Source organism: Pyrgilauda ruficollis, unplaced genomic scaffold (genome assembly GCF_017590135.1).
Source record: "Pyrgilauda ruficollis isolate IOZ18807 unplaced genomic scaffold, ASM1759013v1 scaffold32, whole genome shotgun sequence".
Classification (NCBI taxonomy): Eukaryota; Metazoa; Chordata; class Aves; order Passeriformes; family Passeridae; genus Pyrgilauda; species Pyrgilauda ruficollis.
This window is the reverse complement of record NW_024524600.1, coordinates 3054461-3080433: the sequence shown is the minus strand read 5'-3', so window position 1 is coordinate 3080433 and position 25973 is coordinate 3054461. Positions and strand designations below refer to the sequence as shown.

At 38.9% G+C, this 25973-nt stretch overlaps 1 protein-coding gene across 1 annotated transcript in view; it reads left to right on the top strand.

The window, feature by feature from the left end:
- PLXNC1 (plexin C1) overlaps positions 1–25973 on the top strand; it is a 68379-nt gene that overhangs the window by 12017 nt on the left and 30389 nt on the right. The window contains exons 3-14 of the mRNA XM_041474428.1: positions 400–534; positions 2550–2650; positions 8500–8614; positions 9614–9758; positions 13121–13190; positions 14561–14636; positions 14760–14813; positions 19199–19338; positions 20376–20555; positions 21810–21897; positions 22823–23029; positions 23142–23333. Of these exons, the coding sequence (XP_041330362.1) occupies positions 400–534; positions 2550–2650; positions 8500–8614; positions 9614–9758; positions 13121–13190; positions 14561–14636; positions 14760–14813; positions 19199–19338; positions 20376–20555; positions 21810–21897; positions 22823–23029; positions 23142–23333 (1503 nt within the window). The remainder of the gene's footprint in view (positions 1–399; positions 535–2549; positions 2651–8499; positions 8615–9613; positions 9759–13120; positions 13191–14560; positions 14637–14759; positions 14814–19198; positions 19339–20375; positions 20556–21809; positions 21898–22822; positions 23030–23141; positions 23334–25973) is intronic.

Here is a 25973-nt window from a genome sequence, read left to right as displayed (position 1 = left end):
GGTGTCTGAATGTTAGTTTGTTTTCTGAAGGCTAATACTTTCTTCTCCATTGATAGGAGTAAAAGGAGTGTAGGTGTAATAGGTGTAATTTTGGGATGTAGGCATTTCTTCCACATTCTGTTTCTAAATCAGTCAGTAACAGGCTTGGTGGAAGGCATGTTTCATATGCTAAACCAGTGCCAAATTCAGTGCTAAATGTGTCTGGCGTGGATTTTGTTGAAATTCTGTTCTTGTGGTCTTTTCCTTCAGCCTTCTCCAGGGTGAGAACCAGTGCAGTAAGTGAATTGAATCATGGCACAATAATTCAGAAGCTTTGATGTAACTGAAATTAGGCTTTCATTTAAGATGTTGATTGATCAATAAAAGAACATGGGAATAATTCAGTTACACATGTTTTAGGCTATTCTTAATGAGGATATGAAATCTAATTGCCCAGAGGTTTTATATGAAATTGAGGAAGAAACTTCCATTTTCCCCAAACTACGACTTGATCCAGTGAATAATAACTACATCTATCTGTCCTCTGCCAACAAGGTAAGTACAACATTTAATAAAATAATACATTCATATAAACTACTGCTTTAAGGATTTCTACCACTTTATAAGTGAAGCATCGGTTTGTGTTAGACTTTTAATATGCAAACTGCAGTTACCAGCCTTCCATCTAATATCTGCTTATGTTGTCTAAGTTTGGACTGCACTCCTGCAGAGCTTCTGCTGCCCAGTGTTGCTATGATCCAGTAATACCCTTAATTCCATGGTTATTTTATGCCATTCTGCCAAGAGAGTGTTTGTTTGTGTTTTTCCTGGAGTCAGGAAAATGCAGATTATTCAGAGCCAAGCTTAGAGAGAGCAAAAAAACTTGTACACTCTTTGGAGACAAAGCAATCCTGATCTGGTAGGTCAGGGTTTGCCAGTCAATTAAGGATTCTCTAAAGTGGAGAAATCTCTTAATTTGAGAGATGGCTTTGAAGCCTTTGTTCTGATGAAATCAGTGATAACGCTGTAATCAGTGATAAAATTCCCATTGTCTTCAGTTAGGCATAGACTTCAGAAGAACAAAACAAAAGGACAACGAGAAGTGAGCAATGTGTGTGCATATTGAGGCCAAGGAGTCCAGCAGTGGCTGAGAGCTGCTGCACGTGAGCGAACGTGCTGGGGCTGCGCGTCGAGCGGCGAGCAGCTCCCGGGAGCCAGTACAGTTGTTGCAGCACATCTTGCAGCAGGGCTACTGAGCAGCAATCAGAAAATCCCTTTGTCTCGCCAGCAGCGGGAAAGATGGCTCTGAAAGCTTAAGGGCTTGCTGTCCATCTTAGCTGAACAGGATTTCACCCAGCACTTAATTACCGTCACTTAAAATAAAATCACTTTTCTGGCAGTGAGCATAATGTTTTAGCCTGCTGTTACAGAGCAGGGGTAAGTTGGTAGGAGAGCCCCTGACAGATATAAAACATCGATCACAAATATAGAAGGAATCAAAGTCTCAGTCAAAAGTATACGTAGATATTCAAAGTAAGACTTGAATTTTCTTTAGCTTTGATAAAAGACCAAGTTGTTATAGAGGAACAACAGCTTTTAGGAATAAATGCACTTCTCTGATCATCTTTTGGAGCTGAATTAAGGCTTCTACATTGTCTTCTTTAACTTGATAGTAATCTAAGATTATGACTGGATTCTGAATTGATTATCTCACACACTTTCAGATGAATTGAATTTTACAATATATGGATGTAAAAACCAGTAAATATAATTTTGCAGGAAGCAGTGTATGCTTGTTTCTGTTGACAAAATATAGGAACTTCTAATTCTTGCAAATTTCTAAAATATAGTTTGAATTAGTTTTTCTTACTAAGATCATTAATTCTCATTGTTATTAATCACATTATTTGTATCTGTATTCAGTATTTGTAATCAGCTTTCTCTTTTTCTTTTTCCTTTCCTTTTCTGAAAATGGCTGGCTAGGATATTCAAGCTGAATGTACAAGTATAGATACATACAATATAGCCACAATTATCTACATTTACTTACTGAAATGGCATTTTCATGCATGCTAAGCAGTTGCATGCGTTTGTTCCAGTGTGCACATGCAGTAACCTGACATGGTGATGCAAACACAGATGCATTTTGTTATGCGCATGCATTTTTGGATGCACCTTCATCAATCATTTAAATATCTCCATTCTGAGGAGAGGAAAATGGTGTTCTGCTAAGCAGAGCATTATTTGTAAAATATACCTCCTTTCTATTATTATCTATAATTCACTATGCTGATCAGTCTTTCTTGCATTAATCTGCCCATGCTGGCCTTTGAGTAGTAGAACCAAATTGTTATTGTCAGAGGTGTTTCATTATCTGATGGCAAAATACAGTGTGTGCAAAATAGGCTGCATATTTCTATCCAAAGGTCTTCTGGCAGAGGGGAATCCATAAGGAGACTTCCCCAGAGGGATTGTGCTTGGTTGCTGTCAGATTTTTAATGGTAATCTTCAAGTTCTCTGTTTATGGAGGCTGTATTAATTCAATGTGTTATTGCACTCTTTGGTTTCAGGTGAGAAGAATACCAGTTGCAAATTGTGGTAGATTTGCTTCTGAGCAAGAATGCTTATCTGCAAAGGACCCCTACTGTGGGTGGTGTTCTTTCAATCAAAGGTATTTTTTAGTATTTTAGACTGTCATGTAAAAGCAGAGCATTACTAGTTAGTGTACATTTTGACTCGCTTGGGGCTATTCAACATCAAAATTGTATCTACTGATTTTTTGTGGAATCAGTCATAGCCATAAATGTGAGACGCTTTCTTGTCATGTGAAAGGAAACTTTTGAAAGGCTTTGTAACCCTCAGATTTTTGAGATCTATCCATAAAATATATGTTGGGCTATGAATAATAAATAATTTTGCTTTTAGAAGAGATATTTTTGTTTTCCAGATTGAGAGAGAAAATTGTATACTTGTGCTTGAAACATCTTAATAGCTGGAAGCATCTTGTATGTCAGAACAAGAAAAGAGTGCTTAGTTGTCTCCTGTATTGATAGTTCATTTTTTTGGAACCACTGACTTTGGTTTAGGCCAAAGGAGAATTTCTTTCTAAATACTTCATTCCCACATTTGAGTCATTAATTTCAACACTAACTTTGAAGCAGGTTTGAAATCTATTTTACTTTTTGAGGCCTGGACTGGAGAAATTCCTGGGTCGTCAGGCCTAGTCTTAGAAATTGCAAGCAACCACACAATGTAAAACTAAAAACTTGCAAAGGACCATTCTAAATTTAAATAGGCTTTTTGTCCTTCCTGCCCTGGTTGTGCACCTTCCTGGCAGTCTCATTTTTTGCCGATAAAAATATGTCTGCTCATTTTTGTCATGTGTATGTTTATGGACAGGTTATAGTTATTTGTTCTGGTGTTCACATCACCTTTGCCTAAATACGTTCCTCCCCACTCTCTCACACTCACCTCTTCAATGTTTTTATGAAAGCAGTCTCTCTCTCTCTCTCTCTCTCTTCATTTTGGTGTGCTGAAACATTGAACTCCTCTAAGGTACTCTCACTTGAGACACTCCTTTCTTACCTCCACTCCAGTAATCCTTCCATGAAATTCATGCATCTTTTTAAGATAAGGATGGCCAGGACTCTCAAAGTGTTCCAGAAGAGATTTCAGCTGTACCTTGCTGAATATTATTTAATCAGTCTGTCCAGGAAGCACCTTAGTGTATTCTGGGATCACAAACGTCTTTTTCATGACAGCATCACATTGATGGGCCACAATCATCCATGGTCAAATAATGCCCCCAGGTCCTTCTCTTTCTTTGTTGTCTTTCCAACTGATGAGTTTCCAGTCTGTAACACATATGGGTTGTGAGATTTTTATTGCTGTAGGTACATGTTCTTGTACTTTATGCTTTGAAATGTCATTCCATTTCAAGGTTATCCAAGTTTTCCTGTGTGATATTCTTATCTTCCTTTGCATGTTAATGTTCCCAACTCTCTATCATCAGCAGATGTCAACAGTGTAAAACTTCTTTTATGCCAATTTGCCAGTGATTAAAATCTTAAACTAAAGTGCCTATAAGATGGATTTTTGAGGAAATCCACTAGTAGCCCCTTCTAGAAAGTTAATGCTACTCATTTTGGTTTGTTATCCATTTGGTGTTAGCGTGATTTTGCTGAAGATCTGCTACTTTGTGTTTGCAAAGGTAGTTATTAGAAAAGAGTAGGTATTTATTCTGTATTGCCTTTTCTTCAAACTCTCTTTTGCTCCCTTGATAGAAGCTGTGTATGTTACAGTGCTAAGCTTTTCAGACTTTTAATTGCCCTATAAAGAGATTGTGAATAACTCTTATTACTCAGTAAATCCCCTGCTTATGAGGAGAATCATGAAAAGTTTCCGTTTGATTGAAACAGAAGTAATTTACTCTTTCGGAGAAAAAATGAATTACTATAATACAAGTCCTGTTCAACACCCACATAATTTTTTACTGTTAAATACTTAATGTCATTCAATATTTGGCTTTGTGAAGAGACACCTCTGAGTGAAACTTTAGGAAAAGAGGAATAAATTTTTAGCCAATATTTTAGTCAAAGTGCATATGCGTCCACTAAAGCAATATATTCCATAATAATTTTGGGATCAATGATGTTTTCTACTTTTACAGGGAAATAAATTTTCTGTAAAATAAAATACATACTCCAGTTTTACAAAATTTACTAGCAATGCTCGTTCTTCATTTTAAGGACAGTGTGAAATGAAAGTCATTTCATTAAGGACAGTCCTTTAATGAAAAAATATGTGCATCTCATTGCAAGTGAAAACAAAATGAAACTAAATATTTCCACTGTTCCTATTTCTAGTCTTTCTTCCATAGGGACATATACTAATTCTCCTTTTCACTTGCAGTCATTCAAACCAGTTAGTCACAGCATTGTGTGATTTCTCCTAATGTTTCTAGATTTTTTGTAGATTAATCAGATTTGCCTGAATTATGCTGAAATACAATTCAAATTCAAAGGTATTGATGTTCATTTCAAAGGTATTGATGTTTTACATGGATTTTCCATAAGGAAACAACACAATGTTTAATATGACCAGAGTTACTTTTGCATGTAGTCAATGTGTGGGATGTCAGTGACTTCATTCAGGAGTTGGTACATTGGAGGAAGAAGGAAGCCTCAGCTTTCTGTGAAAAAATTTCCATGAGGAAATCAGTATGCTTTAGCAGGATAGAGAAGGCAAGTATGTTGGGATCTGTAGTTAACAAAGATTAGTGAAGCAGAGACTTAAGTACAAATACAAATCAACCAGTATGCATAAGTATTGTGTTATCATAGTGTTATCATATCAGTTCCAATCGTGTAGAGAAGTCTTTAGTACTATAAAGAACTAGTTTGCTGTGGAATATTAAAAAAAAATCTTGACTCTGCTTTTCTCTGTACACATATCTAGGCATGTCTGAAATCTGATCCAAGGATTTCATACTTTATACCTTCATATTTGTATATATAAGGTCCAGTTCACCTTTCCAAGAAAGCCAGACTTATTTGTCTGAGTCTGTATGTTAATTTTCAGAATCCTGTGGTTCACAAATTTTATTTATCTGTTATATTCATTCACTTGCAATTAATATAAAATTTTTAAAAATAGGGGTATTACAGAATAATTTCATCTTTAGGTGAGTGTAATTACTTTGCTCTTAGCCTTTGCAGGGCAATTTTGAGAATTTATGCTGAGAGGCATCAGATGTGACTGATCCCTATGAAAATGGCTGTTCTCCACAGCACACTGTTAGAGTGTTAAAGGTCAGCTTTCAGAGCAACAAAAGATGTATTTTTCCCTCACCTAAAGACAAGCATGACCCTGGATCCTGGGTGGCATTACTGGTTTTGCTATTAAAACTCTCAGATTCTTCATTGCCAATGAGGGAAACAGGTCCACTGCTTGTGTTCCTCAGGCAGTCTTAAGAAAGCAAGTAGCTTCTTTGTGGGACAGTTGTAAATATTCAGTTTGAAAAACAGTTTTTTAATATTTCAATATTAGCATCACTGAAATGCATGCATTTATTTAGTGCCAAATACTGCAAATGTGTTCCCTTGCATCTTTAGCATTATAATCCTCACCCTGTCAGAAACTGTAGAATGTCTTTCTTTTGTCTTTCCTTGTTGCCAGTATGAATTACCTGCCTGTATGTTTCTGAGAATGCGATTTATGCGCATCTGTTGATGACAGATCCTGTCTTCTGTGGCTCTAAAACTGTGGTGCTAATGAGCCTTTGTGATCTCAGTAGGGTGAAGACAGATATAAATGAGACTGAAATTTTCCCTAGCTCAGGCAGTTTGAAATATGTCAGGCATATATAGTCCCAATTTATTGCAATATTATTATGAACTGAATGTATTCAAATGCAAAACCCCACCACGTTCTTTTCCAGCAGGAACTCAGTTTCCTGAGTTATACCACAAAGGAAGTGACCTTGTGCTTAACTGCATTCCACTTGCCAACATCTTGATCTGCAGAGAAGATGACTTTATGGTTCCTAAGATTTGTGGGGTTATTTTGGGCATTTCAGAATGTGGTGGATATTTTTTTGTTGAATATGTTGTTCATTTTGGAGGGAAAACACATGGTCTGTGAAATATGTTTTTACAGTGAGCTCCTAATGAAAAAGGCCCGTACTTTGCAACTGTGAACTCATTTCCAATTTGTAGCAAAGGAATCATGCCGGGCAGATATCACTGTTCATAGGATTGAAACTGTATATGCTTCTACATTTGGTAGAAAAGTAGAATTAAAACTATTAAAGGTTACATTTATTTATAAATATTCAATCTTAGTATTAAAATATTAAGATATATTCAGTTAGCACTTACTTGTCTTTAATTGCTAACTGTATGAAATCACTTGGAGTTAATCTATGAATTGTTCATTGACTGTTGATAGCAGACAGCATTTTAAGGATTCACCTTTCAAAATCACTGATTGTCCATCTAATTTGTATGCCTATGTTGTCTTTTTCTTATAACATGTTTTCAATATGTGTAATCTTTGTAGTACTTATGTGTCCCAGTGTTTCCTCATTCTTCCTTAATTTTTTGTTGCACAGTGTTTCCTACAATTTGGCATCTCTAACATTTGTATTTGCTTTGAGCTCTCCTAATTCTGAAATTAATTTTATTCTTGAAGACAGAGAAAATCTATTTGAACCTTTTCAAATCCGGTGTTTTTATCCAAGTGCACTGACAAAAAAGGGAAGGATTACCATTCATATCAGTGGGTGACAAAGGAGATTAGGGAAGAGGATGCATCTCATCAGCTATGCACATTCATAGTCTAGCTTTACATTTGAGCTTCACTCCCATCCCTTCTTATACCCTCTGGAGAGAACAAGCAGCTTCCATAGTGTGGCTCATTTCATTTTGGTGTGAATGTCTAAAACAGGGTAGGTGAATAAAAGAACTTATTTCTCCCCACAGAATGTGGAGGGGGGCTGGGGGGCACCCAGGGGGTCAGATCTAGAGCTGTACAATGGAACAGTCAACAGGCTATGATGAATTCCATCCCGGGCTACCAATTCCACTGTTACTGGCCAAGTACCTCATATTTGCTTGAGTCCCATTGACTTAATGAAAACCCTCGAGCATATATCTATGCCTTGTATGCCTATGTTGTCTTTTTCTTATAACATGTTTTCAATATGTGTAATCTTTGTAGTACTTATGTGTCCCAGTGTTTCCTCATTCTTCCTTAATTTTTTGTTGCACAGTGTTTCCTACAATTTGGCATCTCTAACATTTGTATTTGCTTTGAGCTCTCCTAATTCTGAAATTAATTTTATTCTTGAAGACAGAGAAAATCTATTTGAACCTTTTCAAATCCGGTGTTTTTATCCAAGTGCACTGACAAAAAAGGGAAGGATTACCATTCATATCAGTGGGTGACAAAGGAGATTAGGGAAGAGGATGCATCTCATCAGCTATGCACATTCATAGTCTAGCTTTACATTTGAGCTTCACTCCCATCCCTTCTTATACCCTCTGGAGAGAACAAGCAGCTTCCATAGTGTGGTTCATTTCATTTTGGTGTGAATGTCTAAAACAGGGTAGGTGAATTGTACCCTAAAGAACCTATTTCTCCCCACAGAATGTGGAGGGGGGCTGGGGGGCACCCAGGGGGTCAGATCTAGAGCTGTACAATGGAACAGTCAACAGGCTATGATGAATTCCATCCCGGGCTACCAATTCCACTGTTACTGGCCAAGTACCTCATATTTGCTTGAGTCCCATTGACTTAATGAAAACCCTCGAGCATATATCTATGCCTTGTAATTAATTTTGATAAGCAGAAGATTTTACTGATTGTTTTCCTGAAGCTTTTTGCAGTTATAACCATATTTGTGTAAAAAATCAATAGTGCTCCTGTAAAAAAAATCAATAACTTTAAATAAGTTGAAGTACAGTGTCTGAAGTCAAAGGCACGATAAGGAGGCTAGTATAATTTTATGTATACTTTTAGGTGCACATTAAAAGAAAATTGTACACATTCAAACAGCATAAATGGTTGGTATAACATTTCACATGCACCTGATAAAGATCTGAAAATCCTGCTAAGTTTCCCTGCCAAATATCAGGTATGTACACCCAGCTTTATGTGTGTTTGTTTATTGTGACTTAAAGTATGTAATTTTGTTGCTTATTGCAGCTTGTCTTCTTTTGTCACCATGTTCCATACATTAGTTCCTCTTACCCCAACAATTGGCAAATATCTTGGAAATCACAGTAAGCTCAATGTGTAAATTAGATAGATCTTCTCCTCCTCTCCTATGGAAAATATCTTGAAGCTACATTTCATGATGCTGAGTAAAAATTTCAAATATTTACTATGCTAACATTGCTTGGAAATGTTTCCAATTGTATCACTGTATCAGCTATTATAATATTTCCAGTAAGTGTCTATCAAGTGCAGTATGGAAGTTCTGAGCTTTGTAACAAGTTAGAAAACATTCACTGGGACACATATGCTAACACAAATTCTTAAGTGCTTGATATTAGTCTTTACTCTGTATCTGTTCACAGCACACGCAGCCTTGAATATTTGATTATCAACTATTGTGACTGGCCACTTAATCTGCACACTATTGTTTCTGATTTCCTGATTGAATACACTAATGTAATCATATTTGTAAAGCACTCCCAGCCAGAAACAAAGGATAATTCATTACAATACAGGTTCTGTTTCATAATTAAGTACTCTTTGGTTATGGATACAAACGATCTCTCTCTGTGAAGATTCTTACTTAAATATTTTTAAAGGAATATAACAGTATATAACACAGCAATATTCTAGTTTTAAACTCCAAAATTATTTAAGATTGCTTGCTAACATACCATGCAGATCCATTTTATTTCTGAAAGTAAGCAATGTTGTTACTCTCAGAACTCTTTCTGTATTGTTTCTTCAGCTGAGAGAGTAACCCTCTTTTGAGAGTTTACCTAGTGAATTGTTTGCTTTCACCACAAAAATTTTCGTTTTGTGCATTTCATAGTTTGTTGTTTTCTGTAGAGACAAGGTGATGACTTAGCAAGTATAAAAAAGCCCCCATTTTATTCTTGTTTTTATTGTTTTATAGGTTGTTGTGACTGCAAATGTAAACAAAATCCTTACTTTCTGTATGATAAAAATTGTAACAACTGTTGAAATATTTTATGAAAACGTAGTGTTGAAAAATTCATCCTGTTTCTGCAATCTAACCACTCCGATCATAACTGATAACGGTATGTTTTACAATTAAATGTATTTAATGCTTATTCATTGTCCTTTGATACTGGGGAGTACTGTATAAATAGAGATCTAATGAGTGTGAAAGTACATAATGTTTTTTATTAAATGTTAGTGAAGAAAAATAATTCATATTTTGTCAAGTGATGTGAGTATACTCACAATTTTCTTGGTGATTAAAGTTTTGTTAATATAGAATCCTTTGTAGTAATAATACACATTACCTGTGGCTGGAAGCAGTTTTTTCAGTTGACCCTGTGGCAGTGCAGTGCCTTAGCATTAGAATATTTATTTACATCGTGCCATTAATAACTGTCTAAGGAAATTTAAGATAACTGCAGTGACAATCAAGCTGGCTGGAGCAATGGAAGCAGTGTTGGTCTAGTGCTTTGCACAAATTAACCCATCTTAACTCTTCTCTAATCTGGAGACAGAATTTGTCTTTGCAAAAACTGTACTAGCATAAATAAGAGGAGAATCTAATTATGAATGTCTGTACAATAAATAATCTTAACATTTAATTAACTATTTCAACCTAACTTAGACACTGTGAGAAAGTGATTGTGCAGTGTAGAAGATTAGGAGACAAATAGATGGTTCAGGGGCAATTTGGTGGGTGCATCCTTTTGACTGAATTTCATTCATCCTTCTGAATTATTGGTTGAATCATTTTGCAGTAATTCTTACACTGCTTTGTTCACCAGTGGTTCTCAGAGTTAGATACCTGAGCGGTTTGTATGGGATGTGTGATGCTTGTGATCTGGTTTGTGTATCTAATGGGCACCTACAAGTTTTAGAATGAGGTGGTAAATTACTGAATGTCTAGACTTTTGAGCTGTTCTTTAGGCTTTGGTTTCAAGGCTCAGATCATAATCCTTCACAGTGGAGTCTTATTTGACTAATAGTAGGGCAGTGTCCCCCTTGCATTTCTTCAAGACTGTATAGAAGTACAAAGCTTTTTTAACAGAGATTGGCCTTAGAACTTCTCCTTATAACTTCTTATGTTATGTTATATGACTTCGTTATGTTAGAATGCAAAAGTTTTAATCTAAACTAAGGAACAGGTAGCAAACACAAGGATTTCCACAAGTTTTGAGTGACTTGAAGAGGAAACAGAAAACAGACACATGCCTTGCCTTTATCTCTTCCTCAATAATATAGCCCAAAGGACATGGAATACTGTGCATCAATCTGATTCCCTTATAAAAACCTTGGTATAGGAAGAGGAATGAAATTTACCAGGTATTTCCAAGGATCTGTTGTTCTGAAGAGCTCAGTGCTACAAAGAGCTCTCTCTCTCAGTGACTCTTGCCCCTGAAGAAGGTTCTTTGGAATATCTGAATCTCAGGAGGCTGTATGGGAAAAACTCCTCCAGCATCACAGAAGTGTTGTGTCAAGTTCCCATCCAGGAGAATTGAGAAGGAAAGGCTGTCACTAGAAAGTGACAGCTGGAGTGATATCCATGAGTATTTTGATCTATTAAGCTGTCTTTAGTAAACACCATTAGTGGATTTTCAAGAGGGAAATGTCCTTTTTTGACCCTGTCCAAAAGCCATGTTCTCTTGTAATTATGGAGTATATAGTTTGGTTCTCTGTCTTCACAGACTAAAGCTTTCTCTTAATTCCATTAGCAGGTTTCAGAGAACAGTTGTTATGGAAGCCAGCTCACCTTGCCTGTGTTTTGTGCCAAAAATGAGTCCTTTGGCAGTGTTAACCAGAAGGCTGTGAGGTTAGCTTGTGCCTGCCAGTATTTACTGCTAGTCACATGCTCCTGTGAGCTGAGATCTCTTAGTGGATAATTCAAGTGTGAAGTAACATTGTCTATTTGTGGTATCTCCTGTAAAGTGACCTCAGTTTCACAAGAGGATGCACTTGCAAAACTGCTTTAGGTATCATTTCCTGGAAAAACATTTTGAAAATACCTGCTACTCAGTGCAGTCTAATGCATTTTAAAAGGTCAGCACAGACCATACAGAAAATAATAGGTTCCATTAATTTCAACACAGACAGAATCAGGAAAGCATATTTGACAGTGTTGTTTTTAAAGTATTTATACAAGCTTAAAAGTAAATACAAGCTCTGCCAGTAGGAGATAAATTCCTTACTTTTACTTAGTACTTCTAGTAAAATACTAGGAGTATTTTACTCTTTCTGTAGCTCATGGCCTGAGACCTTTCTCATATATTGATTTGGCAATTGTGTTTCAACATGTCAGATTTCTGCTGATAACTAGAATTCTGGAGATGCAAACAGGTGTTTGATGGAGGATTTCAGAATGTCTGTCTGTGCTCATCCATATCTTTTTTATTTAAGCATAAAACTGCTGTTAAAGTCAGATTCTGCTATCCATTTAGTAAGGTGTTTGAACATATGAGTGGTCCCAAGGGCTGTTTCTAACAAGCAGTTCAGATGACCTTTGCAGTGAGCACCCAAGTGCCATGGTGCCATGTGGAGGGAGGAGATACCTACATTAGCAACGTTGATCTAGCCAAAGCTGGCTTTCCTCTGAACAAGGCAGCCTGTGATAAAGACAAAGGTTTCTCTACCTTTGCAAGATAGACATACTTAAAATCCATGTAACTTTTCTGGATTAAAAAGCTAGCTACTTTCTAGCATAGAGAAGTCAGAAAAGTCTGCAAACATGGGTTTCATTTGATCTCAGGCAGCCATTCATTTCACAGACTACACATCTGCAGGCACACAGATGAAAGAGACCATGGCTTAAGTGGTATATATCTAATTCTACTGTTCGATGTGGTATTCTGCTCATAAGGGAAGATACTCTTTCATACCACAGCTGCCAGTGAATTGTTGGTATAGTAATTGCTAGCTGAAATAATGGCAAATTGACTCATGCAATCATAAAAGATTTAAATAGGATGAAAATTGCTACTGCATAGATTACAAAAGGAGACTCTGAAACCAAGTCTGTGAGACAGAAAGAGAGAGAAGTATGGTATGGTGGGGTCTCTTGCTTTAGAACAGTCTGCTGTGTTAGAAGACTTGAATTCAGGGTCTGGTTATACCACAATATATATCACTCTGTTCTTCTTGAGAGATGATTTTATATCCCTGCTACACAGTAGCATTTCCTTGTCTGTATCCTGACAATAACTTTACTTTTATTTGTCATGCAATGGTGGTATCAAACTCAATTAATATGTGTGTATAAAGTGTTGGCATAACTCAGCTGAAGTTCTCTGGAAGGACAGAATCTGGTTATTTTTATCAGTCAAAAGTGTGAGTGAATGTATGAGAGAAGGTGCATACCAGCTACTTTGAGTTTTCAACTCAAATTAGTTTTGCACTGTTATTTCTTGTAATATCCATCATATACCTAACATGTGCATTTTTCCAGATTGTCTGGTCCTTGAAGCATCACTGTCCTCAAGCTCTTGGAATATCACACAAACATTTCAGTTGAAAAAGTAAGAGTCTGATTCTTGTTAAAGTTCATTGTGGGGTTGATGTGTGTGTGGGGGGAAAGTGACTAAAGTAATTCATAATTCTTTTTTTTTTTTTTTTTGTATTTATCAACGAACTACATGGCACTAAAGATAGTCAGATCTGTTTTCTTGGCCCACTTCCTCCTCCTTCTCTTTTTTTTTTTTTTTTCCCTTAAAAAGCTGCTTCTTCTGATGACTCCCTTATTTAATGGGACCTTGGAAACTAACTCTAGGAGAGTCATTACAATGACTGAATTTATGACAAGTGCCTGAAGAGATAATAAAGGATGTCACAATAAGATTAAAATTCTTTTTGTCCTTGCATGAAAGGTGGGCCCCTGGTACTCAGTGTAAGGCCTAGATTAGAGAAGTCAAGAGATTCTTTAAAATCACTTTGTGAAGCTGTTTTAAATTAGACCCAGATGCATTTTAAATATGCTCTATAGGTAACATGAATATAATTAAACCAGAAAGCAACATGTAATCTGCTAATAGGAATAATGAATACCTATTCTTCTTTGCACATTATTTTTCAGACTCTGTGTTGAGAGCTGGCAGAGGAAGCATTCATGCCCAGTACGTGGCCTAACACTTTGTGATAGGTGGTTGTTAATATTTAGAAAGATCTGGCTAATATATGCTGTAGGTAACTACAGTGTTCCCATTCAGAATGCTCCTCCCCTATGCAAAACGGCTAACTCATAAGCACCTGGAATGAAATGCTTTTTGGGAAGTGGCACATCACTTCCCTGTCCCTGGAGCAACATGGGGAAGGAGCTGTCTTTCTCTAAATCAGAGCATTTCTCAGCGTGTTGGGAGAGGGACTGTGCTGCTCTTGGCTCTCTTCCATATTGATAGAAGCACTGCAAAGCAAGACAGCCACTAACTAGTCTCAGAACAGAACCTTCATCTTTGGTAGATAAAGGCTGTAGCAAACTGGCAATACTTTCTAGCACTACACACGTGGAACAGAGATTCAGACAAGCTGGAAAATAATCAGTGATGGTTTTCTGCCCTTTTATGGTTGAAAAGTACTACCTGGCCACTCAAGGTACTGGAGTAAATCACAGTAAAATGTAACCCAAAGTGTTTCCTCTGTTTCCTGCCTTTTTTGAAATTAATGACCCTCAGCATCTCAATACAGATTGTATTTCATACTAAATTTCTTCTCAGAATAAGTACAGCAGAACAATAGGCTTGGAGGGGAAACGGACTTTTACCCATTTCATTACATGTTTGCTTGGTTGTTCCCTTGGGTTTATGCTCTTTTCTGTCACTTGAAATTTGACATTCATGACTGAATCTGGACTGAGTTCCTGTGTCTTACAAAAATTGTGTTTCTGTGTTACCAGCTGCTCACGGTGTATACACAAGGGTGAGTGTGCCAGCTGTGAATGGATACGTGTCTCTCCTGTCACCACCTGCCAGGTGAAGTTTGTTGGGAAAAACTGGAATCCCCTGTGATGCCTTTTCCTTGTATTTTTTTTTCATCTGAGCAGAAATCTGTCTCTTTTTTAGCCTGACATGGTGAAATGCTTATTTTTTTTCCAGGATGATTGCAGTGCAGCTGCTTCCAAGGGGATCACCACTGTGCAGAAAACAGAGGTTAGTTAGCATTTTAAGATCAGCATTATTAAGGCTCTCTGGGTTGGGGGAGAAATTTATTTAAAATGAGAGGACTTTGCAGAAAAAATAGAGATATGGATGAGGAGGCAGTCATTTACAAAGGAAGGTAATGCAGAATTTGGATTGATACTATTTCTTCTTAGTGCTCTGTTGGTGTTAAAAGGTACCAGCAAAAACTTGTGTTTCAGATGCAGGCATTGAGACAGTGAACACTGCAATTGTCATGTGCCTACCTCTAGATGCAGTGTTTACAACATTGCTTTAAATGCCAAAGTCCCTGTATGCTGTATTTAGTCACTCCACAGGAGCCAGCACTCTGAGGGCTGGAACATGTGAGCTGACCAACAACAACAACAACAAAAAAGGAGAACATTTCAGGCTTAATATCTTACCTAGACTTAAAAGCATGTTTGAGAGTCTGCTGTCACAGACAACTCGGGGAAACTAGGCTTCAGAGTCTCAAACCTCTTCCTCATTTATGCAGCCAGATCACAGCTTCTCCTGAAACATAGCTGCCAGGGGAGCAGAAGGAAGGGGAGGATGTGCCACCCAGTTTCTGCATAACAGAGAAGTGGCTAGAGGATGAGTCCAGGAACTGAAATCCATGGGTGTTAGTAAATCTCTAGTTCACACTTTCAGAAAAATTTTCCTTGTTTCCAGGCTGTAGACAAAACTGGAGATGGATCCACACAAGCTGGATTACTGGGAAGGAGGAAGTGTCTCTAGTGCTGCCAAAGTACCTGCTGAATCTGGTTACTAAATTCTCTACAGAATTCATATAGACTGTATGTGTGCATACAGTCTAAATGATTTGTGTCATAGCCAGCCCTTTAACCTCCTGATCATGGGTCAGCCCTTTAACCACGAGGTTATCCCTTCATTCTTTATGGAACCAAAATGGTTTTATTTTCTCATAAAACTGAGTGATCTTTTTATTAGTGTTGCTTATGACAGGTGTTAGGAAAGAAATGAGTAGTGGAGAGAAAACTGATTGATGAGTAAGTACATAGAGATTTGCTGCCTACACTTTTTGGTTTTTGCTTTTCTGAGAGTGATGCATAGTTGTTATAAATAGTGACTTATCTCTAAGTGTTTCATTAGAACTACCCAAACTTTTACCTCTCAAGACAGGGATTACCTCTTAAATTCAGCTGCTCAGCTGATGTTTCTTAAACAAAATCACAAAATACATCTTGTTTTTCACAGAGACGCGTGGGATTGTATTACATGTGCTTCTGAGCACTAATATTCTGTATTTGATCTGCATTTAAAGCATTATGGTTGGTGAAACAGAAGAAATTCTTCTTTGCTCTGCTTCCAAGTGCATTAATTTGACATTGGTAAATAGTTGGAATTGCCTGGGAGATGGCTTTCTTCCACATGCCTTATCTTGGAAAGACAGTGATGGACAAGGCAGTGAAAGCACCAGAGGCAGTGCAAAGGCAGATGTTTATTTAGAAGTGATTGATCCATTCAGAGAGCTTGAAATTGCATTTGAAATCCTGCTTTCCTTTGACTGCTTGTGCTTTAAGGAGAACATAGTGGAGAGTGGAGAAAGAGGATTTGTGTTTTCCCACAACCCCAGCTGAGCATTTAGATTAATATACTTTTTTCCAGCGCCAGCCCCAGCCCTCCTCCTGACTCCAGCTGCTGGTTTCTATGCATGCACCTTCCCCCTCCCCTGCCAGAGCAGCATTTGGAGCGGTTGGATTGAGTACCCTTGGCGAGGGAACTGATTTGGCTGGCAATGAGCATTATCTTTCAGCAGGTTATTGTTCGTCTGGGCCGGTTCCCCCATCCAGTGCCCTGTGTTAGCAGTGCAGGAGGGGCTGTGCCAGAGAGGGGCTCCCCAGGGGGGCAGACACTGCTTAACCTGGGCTGCTGCCAGAGACCTCTCTGAGACCTGCACCCACGCTAACCACACCTCTGAGCATGTGGCTGCCGCGGTGCTCACAGCCCCAGGGAATGTTAGGCTGTCCAGGGGAGGGGGGAGGAGGCTGCAGCTCAGAAATATGGAACTCTATTGAAGCTGACAGGGCTGTGCTGATTTACATTACCTGAGGACCTGGTGCAAGCTTTCTGTATGTCTCTTTGCGTGTTTACACTCTAATCACATGCCTCACAACTAGTGATTTTTATAAATATCCTTCTGCCTCTCTGCTGCGGCCCCTCTTGCCACGGGGCATTGCTGCCCCTGCCACATAGCAACTGGAAGGTCAGGGGCTGTCTGGCGCTGGGGAAATGAGCACTGCAGATCTCAGTGAGGGCATTAGGTCCTTCCTGTTTTCAGTGAGGAAATCATTGGTTTCTTTTGCTGCTGAGGCAAGAATTGAGGATTATGGTGAAGCTGGGTGGGAGTTGGACTCTTGAGTGGGTGGGGTCATCTTGCCTCAGTGCTGTGGCCGCACTGACTCCAGGAGGCCGCAGGGAGTCTGTGCTGTGTAGCCTCAGGGAAGGTGTGATTTCTGAGGGGACTGAAACTTTCCGTGAACAATACTTTCCGTGATTTCTTTGTGGTGTAAGAAAAGAAGCAAGGCAGGTAATCTGAAGCACTCTGTGGTGTGTGGTGCCTGGCGAAGAGAGCAGTGGGAGCCCCGAAGCACCGCAGCCTCCCACTGCACCCCTGGCAATGGGCGCCCGGCATTTCCCTCACCGGGGCTCACAGCCCTGCTGCAGCCTGGGGGATCCCCATGTGTTTGTGAGATACTGTGGTATTCTGGTGCTTCAGGGATCCCCGGTGGTTACCAGTGAGAACCCAAAACAGTGTTTTCCTCCTTTCTGTGGTATTTGGCTTCTGGATTTGTGTGAGGATATTGACTGTCCTTGGTGCACTGGAGATTGGACACAAGCAGAAGGATGCTGGTGAAGAAAAGCAATAGTGGTTTGCTGGCTTTAATCTCTTAGATTTCTGCCTCAGTTGTTCTGTCCCGAGGATTAAACAGATTTCCAGATCATCGTGGGAGTGAATTTTCCCCCTCAGGCTGTTTGTGAGGGATTTCCTTTGCTTTCCTCTATTATCCATACGAGAGGTCATCTTGGAGGCCCTTTTACAGGCCCTCTGACCCCAGCCTTTGCACTCTCTGGCCTTTTCCTAAGGCACAAGCTGCAGCTTTCAGTCCGTGGTGACAGATGCCTCATTTGCTCTGGACTGCTCTGGCATTCAGTGAACCATGGCAGCATGTGGGGACAATGTGCTGGGACCTTTTTGAAATGGTCAAAGTGTTGTGACCCCCATGGTCCCCTCAGGCTACGAGTCCAAAGTCTTAGTGCTGTTTTGGGTACCTGAAATGATTAATAGTGAGAAAAACCTGTGGGATGGACTTTCCTAGAGGCTTTGCATCAGCACCCTTAACAGGATCAGGAAGACTGAACTTCCCAGTGAATGTGTCCACAGGCACACAGCAAAAATCAGGATAATCACAATGCTTTAAAAACTCAAATTAAACTAGTAGTACAGGCAGTCCAAAGTTAAGCTAAAAATGGTTTGCCTGAAAAGGTCCAAAACAGTTTGTGGTTTCACATGCGTATTTTCCTGTTTTTTTGAATGTTTCAGTTTGTTTGAAAGATAGACAGAGAGGAAGCCGTCTGTGTGATTGTAAAACTGGGGAAGCAGCAAAACTGATTAAACATGAGATGCTGTCAAAAGTATCAAGTGAATACAGTAGGGAAAAAAATATCTCTTCTTGCTCAGTAGTGTTAGGAAATTAGAATAAATAAATATAGACAAAGAAGAGCACAGTTTTTCTGCAAGACTGTGACAACATCAGAGCAAACTAGAGTTATTTTTAAATGCTGGAGAATTTCTTCTCGTAAAAATAAGATACCAAAAGACTCCCCTGCAGTTGTTTTATACCTTTAGTTCTATGTATGACTTTGAAAAGACTTTCTAATAAAGCTAATTCTGGGGTGCTTTCTCAAATTTTCATTCGAGGATTCCACCCTGCTTCCCCTTTTCAGGTCACGAAAGATGCCTTCATTTGTTCATCTGATCTCTCATAGTGACAGCACCATGGGTTTTGTCTTGCCTTTTTTTTTAGTTCTTCAGGGGTCACATGAAATGTATTATTTCAAGCTGGGTTTTTATGCTACCTACCTTCCAGCATGTCAGACTGTGATTCCTTTGGGCAACTTTGTTATGAGATAAATTGAAATGTAAAATATTTAGGTAAAAATAATTGGTTTGTAATAAAGTTGTGATTGTCAGTACATTGCAGGATTAAGTTAAACAGGATTTAAAATTATTAATAAGAATGTATCCCAGTGCCATAAAATCTGCATTCCTGAGTGGTGGTTGTTTTTACAGCTGTTGTTTATCTGCCCAGCCTTTTCATAACCAGACCTTGTTTTGCTTTCTTTCCTAATAGCATATCAGCATTCAATCCATTGAACCTTTGTGGATTTCTACATTAGGCAAAAGTGAAATAACAGTCAAAGGAGAAAACTTTACACGTGCATCAGGCATAAAACTGATACTGACTGGAATCACTGGCTGTAAACCAGATGTGTGAGTTAAACTGAAAAATAACACTATTTACTTTGCATGGTGAAAATTATATCCATTTTGCTCTAGCAATATGGTTGTGTCAACAGTTGTCATATACCTTTCCTCAGCAGAGCAGGGGATGCTCTGCACTCCTTTAGTTATACTTTCACTTTAAATTACCAAAGAATGAAAATGAATTTGGTGTTTGAGTACAACACAAGGGATGGACAGGTTGTCAGTTCTCTCAGTAGCAGTAGGACAGTGTCATATTTGTGGCTCTCTATGCCTTCTAGCAGGCACCAAAAAGCTAGGTCACAAGAAAGCCTCAGTTTTTGTTTGAATCTCCTCTGCTTCAAAATATTCCTCATATATTCTAGGATTCTGCTTGTAAAGCACAGACACCATGCCAGGGAATGAAATCTCTTGTACAACAGCTCCTATTTTTCTCTGTTGATGATCACACTGTGTAAGCCCCTAGATAATTAGGCAGTCTTATTCTGAATCAGTTATTTTCAGGTGCAGCTGCAATGGCTGCCTGTGATTAGGAAGCCCATTTTACATAGCTACCACTTGAAAAGGTAGTGTTCCATTTTTGCTTCAACCATGAATTTTCAGGGAACTACAGAGAAAAAAGGAGAGAAGAAGGGTAAGACAGGAAGTAGAGAGAAAGAGGAAGGAGTGAAAAAATGGGAGGAAAGAGAGAAAGAAAAAGAAGATGAAAAGGAAAATGAAAAATCTCTTTCTTGACTAGCTCATGGACCATGCTGTTAACACAGAGAAGTACACAGTAAACAGCAAAATCACACATTGCACTATGTAGCCTCATCCCAGGGTTGATTATACTGTTTTCTGTGATTATTGTCACATAGCAACTTCATTCAAAAGATGCCCTACTTTGTCTCTTCAACTCCCTGCTCTCTCTTTCCACCTCCATCTGGCAGCTCAGACAGAGATTCAGTTCTCTTTTCTCCTTATCGCTTGCTGTGGGCTATAGGCTTCGTGTAGTAACACCAATAAGTGGCATCTGTGTTTCAGTGTTTGTTTTCTTCCTTCTCCAGCATTAAAGTCAGAAATGTGCTAAATGATACGCAAATGACATTTGCTCTCCCACCAACACGTAAAGAGGCCAAAAGTATATGTATCCAGGCTAATGGGAAAAAATGTTCACCACCAATGACCCTGCATTATGTTTCTCTGCCATCATGTTCTAGAATTACACCAAATACCTCCTGGATCAGGTAAGTTTGTCTTTCTGTACTTTCTATGTATTTATTCAAATGTAATTGCACTGAGCCAATATGAGCCTTCTTCCTTGGCCAGACTGCAGCTGAACCAAGACTGCTGTACCTGTTATGTTGGATAAATTTAAGCATGTGAAGTGATTTAATAGATAGGGTCATAGTAGCTGCAAGATGGATTCTGGGGACTTCTTCTGCCTACCTCAGGTCTCCTTTATAGAAGTCAAAAGTAGTCTGTTCCTACTAATATTCCCAAAATATAGATAGCATAAATTCTAACTCCAGTTAATTTGATTTCTTGATGCTAATGTAGCCTTCATCTGTGAAACGGTATAAAGTATCAGTGGATTGGAAGTGAAGTGAAAATAATCATTATTGCACTGATGTACAAGACTTGCTTTACAATATAATTCCCTAAAGCCAAAAGAGCCCTTTTCAAGCCTTTGCTGTGTTCTGTGGAAGACTCATAGACCTGGTGAAAGACTTACAGGGTGGTTTTAAAGATATTCTCTGGCACAGCTTTCCACCTCTGCTTTCACAGTTTTTACCTGTTTGCACGTTCTGAATCTGATATCTTGTCAAGTGAGGATTTGAGGTAATGGGTTGGGCTGGCAGCTCCAGCAGCTAAGCAGCCAGGATGCATGCCCTCATCTCCAGGTGAGAGGCAGCTCAGGCAGCTGGAAATTAATAATACCTTAAGTCACTCCAACTCTGTGCAGCAGAGATTGTGAGCCACAGCCCTCAGACAGAAGCACCATTGTGTGCTGAGACAGATGGTCTGAACACCGCTGAGAATGTTTCTCGTGAGGAGCCTGGCACGATGAGTTTGTCCTGAAGAAGGCAAGAATTAAGCACAGGCAGGGCTGTGCTGGGGCAGTGAAACACCATGATGCTCTTTCTTCGAACAGAATGTTAAATCATGGTAGAGTTCTTTGGCTGCATAAATAGAAAAAAAGGCGAAGAGTCCCTGAAAAGAAGTATATGAGTGTATGCAATCGAGTCCTGTGGTTTTGGGGTACCAAAAGTATTTACCATTACATTATGAGGAAAGAGTGGAAGTACACTGTGTGGCTCAAATTATCTTGTTCTGCAGTTCAACTTTGTTATTTTGTCTGCTACCAAAGCAAAATGCACTTGAGTAGTTTATTCACAGCTGCGACCTTAATGCAGGGCAGGTCTGTGGGAAGACAGATAATATTGACCTCCCTTTCTTGCCACGTTTGTTTATGTTTTGTTTTGCTTTGGTTTTTGCAGTGGTGGTCGCAAAATTACTACAACTGGTAGAAATTTTAATGTGGTCGACAGTGTGATTATTTCAGATGACCAGAGATCAAACCTCACAGTAAGTCTGAATCTCCTTTACAATACCAAATAGAGGTCTCTTGATGCATTAGGTTGTTTTCCTAAGGTTTGAGGAGAAGAGACCTCAATAATTTCTAACCACTTGCACGGACACGTCAGTCACCCTGCTGAAATAAATATGACCACTTACAGGATTACAGTTATACATTCTTAGTACAGAATCACAAATACACATAAGCTGCTCTCCTGCATAATTCCCTGAGCTTTTTTTATGGTCTGGAGGCTTGCTCCAAATCTGTCCTTTTTGAGTCTTCCTAGTCTCCACATATGGGTGTGTTGGAGGAGGGGATGCTATACTTCCCTCTGGCTCTGTGCTGAATGCCCAAATGGTACCACTGCCTCAGTGAGGGGCAGCAGGCTGGAGCTGATGTAGGGATGAAACCCTGCTGAGGGCTGTGAGGGGGCTGTGAGGAGGTAAGCACTTTGTTGACCCTTGCAGCACAGAGACCAGAACACAGCAGAATCACCCGGTGGAGTAAACAGTGACCCAATGCTATGATGTCTGTAGCAACCCCCTCTCTCCGGAGTTAAGTTAGAAAGAGAAAATTCCTAGGAGTGCTGGAGAGCTTGTCTTACTCTTCTCTTGTCACCTACATTGAGGGGAAAGAAGGAAAATTAATTGTCACAATTCCTGTCTCATTGCAGGAAATAGTTACCTTAGCAGTGAGCAATCAGCCTTAAAGCAGTGTGCAGAGTGTGTGACAAATGCACTTAAAGGTAGACATGGGCTCAACATAGAAATTTTTCCAGGTGCTCTGCATGCAGCCCTAATCTCAGAGAAGAGGTTTAGCAGGTAGCTGTGTGAAGCCAGGAAGACATTAAAATGAGTTTGAGTGCTTCTGTTTGTGATTGTACCCACTGTTGAGTATTTAATGACTGTTAGAGCTTTGCTATTGCATTTCTAGGTCTCTAGGTGTCCTGGAAATGCATCTGAATATCATTATTTAACACCAAGCCTGAGCCATGCAACAGAGGGTAAAGTTGTTGATATGATGTTAAAAGTGGATACTACCTTTATACCATGTGTCAAATTACACTATCACCCAGACCCAGTGTTCATTAACTACCAGCTGCACACTGAACTGGATCCTGATCTGGAATTAAAAATATATGTAAGTTTTGAAATAATAAACTACAGTACCTAATTTAAAATAGTGCTTGGAGATAATTTTTTTTCTTACTGTATTTAGTGACTGATCATTGCCTTCAATTTTTTCCCTCTAGAAAGAAAATGATAACTTGAATATCTCTAAAACAGAGGTAGAGGTTTATCTATCATATATGACTGGTGCACAGACCAAAAAGATATGGTTCAGTGTCCAAAATATTACCAAAAAGCCAGACCGTAGCACCATACTGTGCAAATTCAAAAGGGAAGGAACTGACAAGATTGACTTTTCCACAGTGAAAGTTTTTGTAAGTAGAAATCTCTTTTGTTGCAATTCAGCAGTGTTTGAATGTTTATACAAGAGTAGTAAAATATATCACTAATGCTGTCATAGTACTTGGTAGTACAGTTTTCTTCCTCATCCCTAAGCATGCCTGCCTAGCTTAGGTACCAGTGACAGACCTGAGTTCATTTTCTGTCTGGTCACTGGGGTGGTGTCAGAGCTTTGCAGTCGGAGCTGAACTCGCTGCTGCTGAGCTCCAGGAGAGCAGTGGCTCGTCACACCTCTTATCTGCAGAGCAGACGTCTTTGCAACAGCACCACTGCCTCCAGGAGAGCCCCTCATCTTAGGTCTGTAAGCACTCGAATTCTCCAGTGTGGCCGTGAGAAAAAGGATTGTGTTCTCCCAGTTGCTTTTTCCTACTAAAGTAGGTAAGGATCTGTCTCAGGGATCACCAATGAGACAGAAGGCATTTCTGTATGAAAAAGGGAGTGAAATTCAATGTGCACTGGGATAGCTAAAATGCTTTGAGCACGTGGCACAAAGCCAGGCCCAAATATAAGGACATTAGCATGGATGTCAGAGCTGAATTGCAGCTTAAGATATTTGCTCCATGAATAAGATGAAGATACAATTTTTTTAAATGCTATGATTACCATTTATGAAGGAGAAAAATTATGCCAGACTCTTATTGCTGTGTGTGGTGGTATAAAACTGAAATAACTCTATTGACTTCAAGGCATATGGCTCATAGTAAAGATTAACAAAGCTATTCTTGATTTTTCATCACTTTTAACTGATCCCCCATCTGTGGATCCTGCCATCTGAGCCAGTTATGGCATGGAAAAGCCTTTCTGAATTTGGCGTTGCATTTAAAAATCAGTGTTGCCCTGCTCTATCACATGCTCATCCTGCAAACTTCATAGAAGTGACTGTCATAGAAAGGGCACCACTTCACTAAAGCAAATCAAATGCAGTAGTTACCATGTAACATTGCACTTCTAGTACCTTAAAATTTTTTTCCAACATAAGAAAAATATAGAAGTAGCAAATCCTCACATTTTTTTAAATCCTTATGAATAGATCATCATAGAAGAAGTAGGGCCACTGAAAAAATGATAAGATGGTATAAAATGTAAGTTTGACTCAAGAATAAATGTATCTCTGGCCTTAGTTTTCCAGAAGGAAGAAGATATTGAGTGTGGGTTCAAAGACAGAATGATCAGTCTGCATGAAGGTGTCAGAGTAGAAAAAGCCATTCTTGTGACAGAAGGAAGATTCAGATTGATCAAAGGACTCAAGACAGCAGGAGCAGGATCATTCCCATCATAGCACTGAGGGAAAAGTGACACATGACACTGTAGGCTTAGTAGGAAATATTTTAAATAAAACAGAGGTCAGAAGATGTACTGTATGACTGGAGAACAGCAAATAAAAACCCAGTATTTTAAATTGGAAAAAAACCCAAACCCTAGGCAAATGGAGGCTTGCTGATTTAATCCTAGCTCTATGTAACACTTTAGAATGTATTCTGAATTACTCATGGAAGACCTGGAGGCAAGTGGAAAATGGGATAATTGTCAAAATCCTTTTAATGAAAGCAGATCATACTAGATATCTTTATTTTCTAAGATGAGTGTTTTCCTCAACAACAAAAAAGCTGTAGATCACATGTACCTGGAAGTCATTCAGTAAACTATTTAACATGGTGATTATGAGGGTGCCGGGGGTTAGAAAAATCACATGCTGTGTGTGGGGAGCTGACTCTGGGCAATGCTGATATTCATACAGATATTCTTTAATATCAACACTGACTTGAACACAAAAATAAGGCATGCATTAGTAACACTTGCCAATGACATAAAGCTCAGAGGCATCACCAGGCCAGAGAGGGTTTTATAATGTCATGCAGAAAAATGAAATTAACTTAGGAATAGGAGCTGGATTAATTCAGGTGTACCTTACATAGTCTGTGATTTATAAACAAGAAAAAAGATAAGGAAGGAAATGAGACCACTAGATAGGAAGGTTATGGTGAAGAATAAAGATAATCAAAATATGAGCAGATAATTAAGTGAATGCTTTGTCTCAGTTTTCAATAAACAAGGATGAGTAAAAGAAATTTCTGCTTTGGGAAGTCTCCAGTTGTACATGAGAAGTCTAGAAAAGTAGATGTATTAGTCACAGGATAGGTAATGTATTTAGCCACTAATGCATTTGAGCCTTGGAAAAGGCTAATGGCATCCTAGGAAGGTGCAGACCAAAAGAACTTTGCATAGGAACTGTGAAAACATAGAAACATCAGAGGAAAAAGTAACATTTGATGAAGGAAATAGATCTACTTTGTCTTCTGTTCCTTGTAGCCCCAGAAATACAAAGTCTGTGTCCTTCCAGCCCTGTGGGGTTTTTTTGCTTGCTTGTGTCTGTATAGCTGTGATGTGAGTTTCCATTTGGCAGTCTGCAGCTGCCCTGGCTGCTCACCTCCTGTGACAAGCCACTGATTGCAATCACCAGATCTCTGCCTTCCCTGCTGTAACCCAAAATAATTTCAACTCAACCCTCCTTTTCAATTATCTCAAGCTCATTTCTATCCCTGGCACTTGGTGGTATTCTTTTTATGTGCCAAAACATATTTTTATGTCTAGCCTGTTTATAGTTTTAGCTACCC